This window comes from Bombus terrestris, chromosome 15 (genome assembly GCF_910591885.1).
Source record: "Bombus terrestris chromosome 15, iyBomTerr1.2, whole genome shotgun sequence".
NCBI lineage: Eukaryota > Metazoa > Arthropoda > Insecta > Hymenoptera > Apidae > Bombus > Bombus terrestris.
This window is the reverse complement of record NC_063283.1, coordinates 11,154,373-11,166,755: the sequence shown is the minus strand read 5'-3', so window position 1 is coordinate 11,166,755 and position 12,383 is coordinate 11,154,373. Positions and strand designations below refer to the sequence as shown.

Below are 12,383 nucleotides of genomic sequence, written 5' to 3'. Positions count from 1 at the left end.
CGATGCAAGAGATGGGAAACGTGTAAGAAAAATACTTTGCAAGTCGACAGAATAGTAGGAGCTAGGAAGTTAGAAGCATCGAATAAGGACTACTTTTGCTGGATTTGTGAAATAACAATGCTGGAAGAACGTCGCATGGAAAAATATTTGAATAGAATCAAGCGAAACCCGAACGGTGTTGATATAAAATATGCGTCCATGGATTTTTAAAATCGTAATGGATATTTACAAAATACGATAGAATAGATATGAAAAACGTGTCGATGGATATTTAAAATGACAATGATTCGGGAATAGAGTATGAAAAATGTTGACTTAAAAGAGGAGAAGAATTTATGAAACAATCGCGTTCCAACACGGCACCTTTTGACGAATTCGTAAAGTAATTATCGTGCTTCACTTAACCCCATTACTATTTCATCTTTATAAATATTCTCTAAAACTTGTTGGAAGAAAGTCGTTTTAGACAAAGTTGCCAGGTTGGAACGTTCGAAAATGGTATCGTATCGCGTAATTGCGAAGAAAGACGTGTATTATTTTCTGTATTACATTTTCAGTACGTACACGTCGTCATGTTGTATTCCAGCAGGTTTTAGACAAGCAAAAGCTAGTCCAGAATTTCCGACCAAGCTCTCGCGTATTTTACGAAATGAATGTTAGAGACGTCCTACCAGACCTTGGCAAAATTTCCAAATTTTTCGTAAGAGAGTTCTTTACTCGATGTGAGTAACTATGTATTTTCAGGTCTTAATTTCCCTTTGCAGCGACGGTTGTACGTAAATAGAATTACGTGGGTGAAAAATAAAATACATAGAAACTTAGTTTTCCCACTCATCGTACTACTTTACAAATATTCTATATTTGATATTTATTTATAGTTATTTATTTCCGCCGAAGGAATCGTCTGGTTTTGTAATCGGAGGTGTTTTATAAAATCGAGGAAAAAGCTTAAACGTAGGTCGTATTGAGATCGACAAGAACGGTGGTCTGGGGTACGTTTAAAGAGACGAGTTACCGCTATTCTCTCTCTTTTTCTTTTGTTCCAGGTTCGAACTGAAACTGCGCGTTTGCCCTTATGTCATGATCTCCCCCCACGTTATTTATGCCGAGCTTTTACAAGGGCCGCTCGAAATTTTCACCTGGCGAATTTTTCTTTACGATAGCCGCGATGTCGATTCGACCAACAGGTCTCTACAGCCGCGTATAAAGTAACGTACAAAAGTCTCAGTCGTTGTTAACTTTGTGCTAAATGATAATTATGAATTACGCGAGTTTTATCGGGTTGCGAATATTTATGTATCTATTAAGTCATCCTATAAGTTCGTGCCGACTTTTGTGTATACATTTCATGTGTCGATTTATAAACATACGGCGATAAGGGACCAATAAACTTGAAAAATGGGAAGAAGTTGTACAACGAGAGGGGGATTACATTTTTTCATGAAACTGAAAGGTATGTAAACAATCTTAACATATATAACCGCTCGAAAAACAGAACGAACTTATGAGATGACCTAATACTTTTATTAACTAGTAAGTTTATTAAGCGGACTATTTTTATGTACTTGTGAGATAGTTAAAAGCGTAAACGTACACATTAAGCGCAAAAATATCAAAAATATTGAAAGACGAGTACTCGTTACGATATTTAGCGGGTGAAATGAATTCGTGGTTCCGCACAGGATAGACGATTCGTGACATTTTTTGTATTTACATTCGAATCGATCGTTATAATTGATCGCTAATTATTAATTATTCTACAATAATAAAGAAAAATATCGAAAAATGTGTGATTTCATGGAAAAGAAATGTCGTATTTCATTACGCGACCTGAAAGAGAAATAGTAACTGATGGTAAGTAAAAATTATAATTTTACAATGGTTCATAAAATGAACCATTTTTAATAGAAATTTTTCACCACAAAATCCTCCGGATCCTCTACTTATCTGGTTTTTAGAAACAAACGCACCTGTTTTTGTTCATTTTTCTTCTGAGCTTCCTTTACTTGAACACTTTAACACGCACGTACAATAGGGCGTACGGCATGAGAGACCTTTGCGCGACGTTGTATGCATGCAATTGCCCACGTGTCCACATGTGTTGGTACGTTGCATCGAAAGAACGAGATAAAGAGAGAGAGAGAGAGAGGGAAAGGAGGCGTTAGGTGGATGGAGTAACAGATAGACCAGTAGAAAGGGAAAAAATGATCGTTAAAAAGCACGCAGCATAAGGATTATGTATTTCTGGCGGAGAATTTTACGAGCGAAACGCGCACCGTCGCGCAATAAAGACGTCGACCCCATCTTTGCAAGCTCATAATTTCGGAAGCCGCTTATCACGGCCAGAGGGACAATTTCTTTTGAACTGTCTGAACTCGGACCGATTGAGACATTTTGATCTTTCGAAAATTAATAATGTCTTTTGTAAACTTTTCCTTCTGCAGAATGTCTCCTTCTCCTTCTTGCGTTAGAAGCAACACGACGAACGATCGAGTTTCTGTTCAAGTCCAACTCGTTTAGTTGCGTTCATAAAAATTTCAATTTGCATGCACTGACTGCTACAATTGACTAATCAACTGGCGAATAAACCAGGCTCGTTAGATGTATGATATTAAGAAAGAAGGAAATTTTACCGTTTAATTCGCGATTAAGCTTGATATAAAATCAAAAGACGGCGTGCGAAAGGAAAAAATAAAGAAACGGAACCAGAGGATAAGACTGGACTTAAAGTTAAAGCCTGGCGAGGTAGGAAATTTATACTCGACACGGCTAATGCAACGAACGCAAAGGGAGCGCAACGAGTTCATCAATTCCATCGTAAAGGCGTAACTCACGACTCGCGTCCGGGCAACGAGTGGCCGACGAAGGATTTTTCATTGCGAGACCACGTGGGCGGCTCGCGTCGCTTTTGACATTGCCACTAAACATGGTTGCCGGCATCGAATGGCCGTCGTACGGTCATCGTGCACGGAACGTGCAGCTGTGCGGGCAACGCGCATAGGCGAAACAGCAAGAACGGGCGGTTGGAAAGCGAGTTGGAAGCCGAGAAGGCTACTTCGAGGAGCGCGTCTAGTGCCTGACGTGACGCATCGTTGCACGACTAGCCATCTTGCCACTCCAGCTGTGATCCGCGGGTCGCTTAACAAAGTTGGACCGTTTCGCATTCTGGATAGTTGTTTTCTGAAAGCAGAGGGGAAGAGCGAGACGTTGGCTATTTTTTAAATAGGTGGAAACAGCCATTGAACAAATAAACGAGTCGAGGTAGATTTGTTTCACGCAGCAGAATTCAGAGAATTCTTCGACTAGTGCCTGACGAGTTATGGTAGTTTCTGCTACGGGCGGAAGAACTCGGCTTTGCAGAATGTGCGACTTTTGTCCAAAACGACTCAACGAACGCGAAAGTCGCTGCTCGTATAAGAAGGTTGACGAGCATTTGCAGTTCCCTCTATTCTTTACCTATATAGGCGTATATACGTGTATATATTGTACAAGAAAATAAATGAACTATTTGGATAGCGTGTGATAGGTAATAATCAGGCATCCTCTGTATGGTACCAATGACATAGTTGGACTTATCCCTATTATCGGAATAAAAAAAGAAGAATTTTCGGCCTGCGATCGTGTTATCGCAAAATACTCGTACATGTTCGATTGTCAGGATCAGCGATAGGACAGATAATAAATAAGACAGACGTAAAGAAGGGTCGAAATAGCAGGTAACAGGAACGATGGAATCCACCGTTGAATACCGATATCGAAGCTTGAATCGTTTAGAATCGCAAAACATGGAAGAACAGTGTGCTAAAACTAAATCATGTTCGAGTCGATGGTCGAGTTTCCGCTACGTAGGCAAGCAATTTCGTTGGACTATTGTCCACCCATCGACCGGAGGATGGAGCATGGATTAACGACACCGCTGCCTCAACATCGAAGGAAATTCGAGCCGACTCGGGTTCAAAAGGTGGCGTTGGAATGGCATCCGGTCTAGAAAACGAGCATCCCCGGGCTGGAATGCGCGCGAGATCGACGCCTCCTACCATGGCCAATAAACATTGATTTATCGGCCTGGAAATCGAACTCGGAGTGATTTGTGTTGCGATGGCCGCGAATGCTTCGAGTTGGTTCGCCGACGGTGTCCTACAGGGACCTATAGGACCTCGTAGCATCCTGTAGGAGCTCGTAGTAGGGCCCTGATCACCGCGTCTACATGGTGGGAGACACGGCGTACGCCAGGCTATATAAGAAGACGTGCGCCGCTGCTTACACTCTCGTAACGTAACCGTTAGCCGAGCCACGCCGCGCCGGGATTTACCTCTTGCCTGATTCTTCACGACCTGCTCTGCATACCACGAACATGATACTCGTGAGTGCATTATGCATATATCTGTTCTCGATTTTACTTACGGGTGTAACGATCGGCCATAAGTTTTATTTTCTTTCCTTGTCAAGTATTTGTCTGTGCTTTTCCACAGGATCCATCTCAAGTGGAATTTTTTATGTGTAAATCTTTCGTAAATATCGTGGATATAAAATAATCGTGGAAAGCGTGCGAGTAAGGGACAACGACTACGACTGCGATCGGGGTCGGAAATTGGTGGATGAAGCGCAAGTGTTCGCGCCAGACGCCCTACTAAATGCTGGTAAACGTTTGCGTGGAATGCCGCCACCCCGTTCAACGTCGTGTTGCTCGACAAACTATCGCTAATCGAATCGCTTGTTAATCCATTAGTCATTATGTGGCTTCTTTCGATCAAATGGAATCGTTGTGTACCGTTCTGCTCTTGCGTTTTTCTATTTTTCTACTTTTCTATCTTTTTCTATGATTTTACAATTAAACGCGGAAGAAAGAGAAACGAAAGAAATAGGCACGAAGGTTCGAGGATTTATCGATGTATAATAATCGTTGGAAGCATTTGTTCCTTATAGAGAAAACGCGATGCAGGCAATAAAGTAAAATATAAAACAGAGGCATAAAGTTTGGAAATTTCATCGACTAGCTAAAAGAAGAAAATGGCCTATATTTTTGTTAAAAACCAATACATTCATCGTTTGGTTAAGTAAAAACTTGTTAAGCTTTTTTCAAACGACGTGTTTTTCATGTTGTAAAATATGGGGAAACACGGTAAAAATGAAGAAAGCGCGTATGTTGTTACGATTAATATTTGTCTAGCTGATGGAAAATTGATGGAAATAGAGCGAAGATAAACCGGCAACGTTTACGCGTCGCTATCGCTATCTTCGTACCATGCGAAGCACGAGTACATAAACCAGAATCGGATCCGATGAATTCATAATCACATGGAAGCAAATGTCCGTGTTCCGCGTGAACCGCAAGACCAGCTTATCGAGATCGTGCAATTCTATCGTAGTAGGTAAAACGCGCAACATGGATCTATAGTTTTTATAGTTATTAACAATAAGAATAGAAATTCCTAGCGTCAACAAAATAGGCAACGAGATCTTATTCCAAACTTTGTTCCTATAACGTATCCTTTAGGCGTATTTTTGTAAAAGCGAAGGTCCACCTACTAATCCATCTATTCCGTATCCACGAAACATACAAGTTACTTTTTTTCAGATGATTCTGTTAAGTGCGATTTTCGGACGAATCTGCACAACTCCGATCGCGAACGTTTGGCTCGGTCCGATAGGATCTCTGACGCCGTTGAGACAATACCACGTACAGGACGGATCCGGCGGATATCGTTACTCATTCACGGGACCCCATCACGCGAAATCAGAATCCAGTTCGAACGGCATCACGCAGGGCGGTAAGTTGTCGCGATTACCTTTGCCCGAAGGTTGCTTCGATTGTTGACGATTTCACGTAAATGCCGTCCGAATCATCTTATCGTCGTCGTGCCCATTTCTAAGCACTGTCTTGAAATTATCCCTAATTTTTCTCACATTCTCAACTTCCGTACGCACAGATTCCAATTTATACTATCAAGTTTAAGATTCGTTGGCAGAGTCTTCTGACTTTATTCGTCCATATCATTTTCTAATTATGATCTAGCCCTTTCGTTTTTCGATAATACAGTATCGAGGTTTTTTGTAGTTTTCATAGAAATTGAAAAAAATCGCATCACATTTTTTTTACATAGTCTTATATTTCTTCTATAAATAAAATAAAATAGTTTATTCGTATCTGTCGAACGACTCGCGAAAGCACGCGAATGCCATACATTGCTTTCTCAAGCGTTTCGAAATAGACAGGATGGCCCACGTGCGCTTTACGATGATCGATGTGACGCAACCAACGCCCCTACGATAGATCCGTCTTTGCTGCCTGAGTCTCTTAAGCAACGCGCGCCTTCTTCCTTTTTCCCCATCCTTTTCATCGCGTACGTTCCACCAACCCAAGTACCACAACCGATCCTCTATCTAATCCTTCAATTCTAGTGTTAAATAAAAAATGTACCTTACTATACGTACGTTATTCAGTATTCGAATTGTGTTGTATTTTTTCTTCTTATCTTTTTCTAATATCATTCGATAGTAGCGAAACGTATATTTCCATCTATACAAGTGGATTTTCTATAATAATTTCTGCTTGTTTAGGTTATTCATATATCGACTCGAATGGCATTTTGCAAACAGTGACTTACACGGCGGACGATGAAAATGGATTCAGAGTGAGCGCCAGTAATTTACCACAGCAGCCGAAAAATGATGTTCGGGCGATTCAGAACAAGCCGCAAGCGAAGAAGAAGTCTCGCTCGGAGGAGCTACAAGAATCACAGCTGACAGATCGATCGAATTATCAGTCAAACATCCTGTCTTACGAGATCCTGCCACCTTATTTTAGCTTCGCGAACCATGACATGAGGAATTTAGCTGTTCGTGAAATCGCAGTGAGTGCATGTTCAATACGTTTTAAGGCGAAGAATAAAAACTATGAAAATTCGACGCGAAACTATTCCGTGTTTCCTAGAAACGATCGAGGAAAGTACATTTTGAAAAGATCAAGTGTACGTAAGTAATGGCGCATTCCGATCGTTTCTCGTTATTATTAACTAATTTTTGTTAATTTTGGTTGCTACTACTCGTTGCTACGCATTCGTACATGCTACATTCACCGCGATCTTAATAAGATGTATATAACGCGTGCAAAGATAAACACAAACGAAACCCTGCAAATATACGTTAACGCGGTTGTTGTTTTCCGCGAGTGGTTAGTTGCACGTTAATAATGCCGAATATCGTTCAGCTGGGCGGCTTCGAGGCAAAACAAGAGAAATGTTGGATAAAATTTGGTAATTTATTGGTTGGAAAATTGGCTGCAAACACGACCGGTGAATCTTCCTTTTTAAAAACACGATTACATATTCGTTTTATAAATTTGGATTTCAGTTTATACGAAATATCTTTTACCATTACGCGAGCATCGAAAACTAATAGTGAGAATTAACTTTTCTATTAATCTCGTAGAAACGATACCTGGGTGCAATTTTTTCTAAAATAATTGTTCCATTGGGAAAACCATTGGATTCGAGCTTTTTATCTTCAGAATTACTGAAAACACGCGGATTACCTTATATTTCTTTATTTATCATCTTGTATGTGTAACGTATTACAGTAAAAATTGCACGATCCTTTTAATCGGTAGCTCTAGCGTTGAAAAACAGACAGTTACTATTTTACGAGACGAAAATTTTCTATCTCAAATTTCAGTGAATTGACGTGCAAAGTTTCAAATCGTTAAAACCGTCATACCGTTTCAGCAAAGCCCGAACAATCCATTCTTGCTGTCGAAATCGGAAGCTGAAAGGATCGAGGTGCCAAAGCCAGACCCGAGTCTCTCAAAGATATCACCTTCGACGACCATTTCCTCATCGCCATCGTCATCCATTCGATCCGACAGACAACGCAAGAACGAAGGACAATCATCTGTGGACACCATCCAGACGCCTGTAACTGTCCCAGCGCCCTATGTACTTCCGGTTTTACCGTACAGACTATTGCACAGCGCCCTCCATCACACTCAGGATTCTTTAGGCCAATACGATTACAGTTATACCGGAGACTCGAGCGCAAAAACAGAATCTAGATCTTTGGATGGGACGACCAGGGGTGCTTATAGCTATATCGATCCAAACGGGCTTCTGCAACAGGTTCATTACGTAGCAGATCATAATGGGTTTAGGGTCATGGCCACCAATCTGCCGCAAGCAAAGTAACCAACCGATCGAGTCGATCGGTGGTTGTTTTTTTTTATCGAGCAACCATCGGCTTGAGAAAATTGTACGATTCGTCTTGGCAAAGGAGCGGTGAATCGTCAGAGTTCTCGAATATTATAATTTCGTCCTTTTCTCCGAAATCCGAACTCTGGGATTTTCGAACGACGCAATTAACGAAGCTCGATCGAAAGTTGGAAAAGGAAGAATCGTTTCTGACAAAATGGTAACGGAGCAAGATAATTTTTCTGCGATAGAAATAGAATTGGAAAAAGCATTCTTGTTTCTAAATCTGTGCGGACTAAACGCAAAAGAACTTTTATCGCACAGTTCTTTCGAGCTCTGTGAAAAATCCAAATTTTTTTTTTCAAATCTACGCGCTCCTAAGAAAACTATAAAATCAGCAACTTAAAGACATGAAAAATTCCTCCTCTACATGCTTATATTCGTATGATTCGTTTTTTCAAGCGTAACCAATCTTATCTTCTAACAGTTGCGTCGATCGAGGTAAAAACAGCGTATGTGCAAGGAAGGCAAGTTGGGTTCGTTATAAGCTACTAACGATTGGTAGCCGCCTTTTCCTTTCTTTGTCAAAATAATAAAAGAAAAAAGACAGAATAATCTTCGCATCGCGATGTTTGATTGGGAATTTCTGACGAAACGCGTTTCTAGCCGCGGGAGGGGGGGGGGGGGGGTATTTCACCGGTGAGGGGGATAATCGATCTTGATGAATGCCTTTCGAGTTCGTTCTACGCAACCGCGTTTGTCACACACCGACGAGAACGAACTTAATTCGCATTCGTTCTCTCTTCTCTTACATTTGCTTGTTCGTTAATCGTCGCAAGTAAATTAATTTACACGCAAATAAATCAGTCTATTTTTCAGTTTTACTTAATTTCGGCTTATGTTTCATTCGATTCTTTATTTATTTTTAATACTTGTGTAATTTTTAAGTCTTTCATAGGTCTTTCAATTGGTCTTTCACTTTGGAACGAATCTTATTCGTAATCCAACAACGGAATAATCAAATCTTTGAAGAAAAAATTAAATGTTACATCGTAAACAGATTCGTACTACTTGATAAAAACCCCTCCCATTGTGTATCTGCGAAATAAAGAACGTCTCGAAGGAATCCGCTGTCTTAGCGATGAAAAATAGAACACGAACTGCAGCTGGTCTGGTTGCATCCATCCAGGGGTAGGTAACCCGTTTTTATAAAAAGGCGTTTTACGAAAGCAGGCCACCGCTTTGACTGGGTGAATTCGTTAATTTACTGGACAGCCGGATACTACCTGACCTGTTCTGGACCACCATCGATGGAATTTCGTGTCGAACGAATAATTTGCTTTGATCCATCGCATCACGGAATGATTAATTTACGACAACTACTCAATTAATTACTCGATTAATTATTCAACTGCGGAGTTTCCAGCGACTTTAGTTTCTCTGGTTTTTAAACATAATAAAACTATCGATGAGTGTTTTGCGCAGTACCTACAGAGTACACAGTGTTTACACAGTGTACGGTCGATCGGCAGGGCAGTGATACCGACAATGATCGACAAAAAGTAAATCGAAGGTATTCTCTGATACGTGTTTGATCAAGCCGTTTTTCCTGCACACTTAACGGTACATATTCAGTTTTAACAAAACGTGAACATCGTAGTAGGTATTTGCATCGTTAAACAGCAGGAAATAAAATCGTAAGCAGTTGATATAAAAAAATGCCGATAAAAGGACTAACGAAATTATTCGCCCAACTTGATAAACGAAAGAGACGGTTTTTTACCCGTTTTATACTTTCTTCGACGTCCGTAACGCTTTGCCGCTCGTGCCTCTCCCAATTTCCTCGTATCTCGTGAATGGCAACCATGACCTACGTTTACGTCGCGTCGGTTAGGAATTCGTGGATCACGCGAACGAAAGGTAAAAGACCGGACAACTGAGCGTGTCGATGATCTTTTAACCGTAAAACGCACGTTTCTTTCCTCGTTCTCTCCTCCTTCGTCGACTAGTTTGTAAGTCGCTAAGCGGTCTTTGTCGAAACTGCTTTCGCCCCGTGTCCGTGATTACTTTTTTCCTTTATTTTCATTTTTTCGCAACATTAAGAATTTCAAGCGATTGAAAAACGTATTTTTTTTAAATTTCGAACATTGAAATTTCGAAAATCGAAAATTGAAATAGATTCGATTGGAATAATTATTTAACGCATGGATGAACGAACGCGTGTTACGTAATTGTCATCGGTTTCAGAATAAATCGATAAATTACCATGTTCCACCTAATGGTGTGTACCGCGTATCTCCTTTCCCTATTTCCTGCATTAACGGTTAGTTAAATTAAAAAGTAGTAAAAACTATAAAAACATTCAATTTCAGAGCAAGCACCACGTAAACGATAGCCATCGTTGCTTAATCTCTGTTTTCTTTTCGTTTCATGTTTTCTTTCTGGGACGCTAAACTATAGAAGGGAAGATTCCACTAAAATCCATTCAACAGTTTTTACACGATGCCAGTACAAATGGATAAACAAACGGACGGACAAAAATTCCAAAAGTTAGTTTTTTCGATTCTATAACTTATCAATTGTTGCTGGATGACTGTTATATATATGTCGGAGATGAAAGAGCACTGGAGCCTTCCCCTCGGAACTATGGGAAGACACCTAGTACTGTAATTTAGATTTTACCATAGCCGTATTAAGAAAACCGTTGTCATTCGATCCGACTGTACTTATTCGAGATTTATGATAGTGAGCTCGGGCTCGAGGCGACAACCAGTCGCCGAACGTAGTCGCGGTCAAGGGGATGAACGTTTTGTCTAACAAAGGCATGAAGTAACTCTATAGCTCTCCTTAAAAGAAATACTTGGGACGGGGAACGACGGTAAGCATTACAACGATTTCTGTCCCGTGGCTCGCCACACGCAGACTCTATTCTTTGAGTAAGATGATTACCAGATGTCGACGCGTCTCCACAGTACATGTTCAGCTAGCCCGAGGACCCGCTATAAATCTTAAGATTTGTTTAACTAAAGTCCTTCAAACCGACAAACAGTCCTCGTTCCAACTACGAGAAAATAGGAGAAATCTATTTTTCTCACAAACGACGCTTCCTCTTCTCGAACTCTCTCTTAAGGGCGGCTAACACCCTTCCCTAACCACCAACATGGAAATTGACCAATTAACAGTAACGCCAATTTCCCTCACTTTCCGAACGAAGGCTTTTCTCCACGAATCCGATGATTTCGTGCCTTTAGGCACACCCGTCATAGTTTTCCTCGACAGCGTTACCGTGATGGAGAACCACTCTCCCGTATGATGTCAAAGACGATTCAAGTAACTCTCAGATACGTAGTGATTGCCCCATGCATTAACATTGAGTACAACTTAGAAAAGTAGAGTTCGTCATCCCGTTGACCGCGGATTCGTTGTTGAGCCTAGGATCATTGTCATTAGCTTCTCGAGTATCTAATTATCGCAATTACTTGTCCAATTCCATCATAGTCATATTTGCACTAGTAAATATCTCCTCTATTGCATAATGATCACGTCTAGCGCCAATAGGGATTCGTTTCACGCCCTTAACCCTAACTCTAAACCTAACGCCAACCCGACATATATAATATGTATAAGTTATACATACATATATTCTATTTTATATAACATACATATATGTTCCGATCCACGCGGAAAACTATGTGAGTAGGAAAAGAAAGATATCGATGAGCGATAAATTGAAATACGTAAATTTACGTATTTCTCTCTCGATATATATATTTTACGTATAAATACGTACCTGCGGTTAGTAGCTGTAGTGGCGTCCTAAATCTTTGTATCGCCGAAAGTTGACATTCGTTAATTTCTAAACTTTTGGTTTTGTTGATTCGTGGATCTCAATGCACGAGATCTCGAGTACTTGAAGCTGTAAAGTTTAACATTTTCAACTTGAACATTGCGAATCTTTAAGGCTGCAAACTTTCAAATTCACAAATTTTCGAATTTGGAACGAGGTTAACAATTTCCAACTATAAAATTGTTTAATTGCAAAGCCATCGAAATTTAAACTTTCCAAAATGTGGAACTGCAAAAATTGGTATATTCGAGACTTTATCGTCAAACATCGAACTCTTTCCATGTTCTTGCGCGAAGAACCGGAGATAACGGAGGATCGAAATGAGGAATTTGCAATAAAGGGATCAACTATCG

At 40.4% G+C, this 12,383-nt stretch overlaps 1 protein-coding gene across 2 annotated transcripts; it reads left to right on the top strand.

The window, feature by feature from the left end:
* The first annotated feature begins 4,240 nt into the window (after positions 1-4,240).
* LOC100643594 lies at positions 4,241-9,244 on the top strand. Of its 2 annotated transcripts, none has more exons than XM_003401190.4 (4): positions 4,241-4,363; positions 5,579-5,771; positions 6,562-6,854; positions 7,725-9,244. In XM_003401190.4, the coding sequence occupies exons 1-4, from the start codon at positions 4,355-4,357 to the stop codon at positions 8,178-8,180; spliced, it is 951 nt and encodes a 316-aa protein (XP_003401238.1). In that variant the 5' UTR covers positions 4,241-4,354; the 3' UTR covers positions 8,181-9,244. The 2 variants fall into 2 exon arrangements, with proteins under 2 accessions (XP_003401238.1, XP_048268881.1); XM_048412924.1 differs by lacking the exon at positions 4,241-4,363 and adding an exon at positions 5,275-5,368.
* Positions 9,245-12,383: the final 3,139 nt, after the last annotated feature.

What these genes read in the sequence shown, in the direction of transcription:
- LOC100643594 (XM_048412924.1), top strand. Translation starts at nt 5,309, where the DNA reads ATGTCCGTGTTCCGCGTGAACCGCAAGACCAGCTTATCGAGATCGTGC. An exon ending in GATCGTGCAATTCTATCGTA is followed by an intron (nt 5,369 to 5,578) that starts GTAGGTAAAACG and finishes ACTTTTTTTCAG; the next exon opens with ATGATTCTGTTAAGTGCGAT. An exon ending in GAACGGCATCACGCAGGGCG is followed by an intron (nt 5,772 to 6,561) that starts GTAAGTTGTCGC and finishes CTGCTTGTTTAG; the next exon opens with GTTATTCATATATCGACTCG.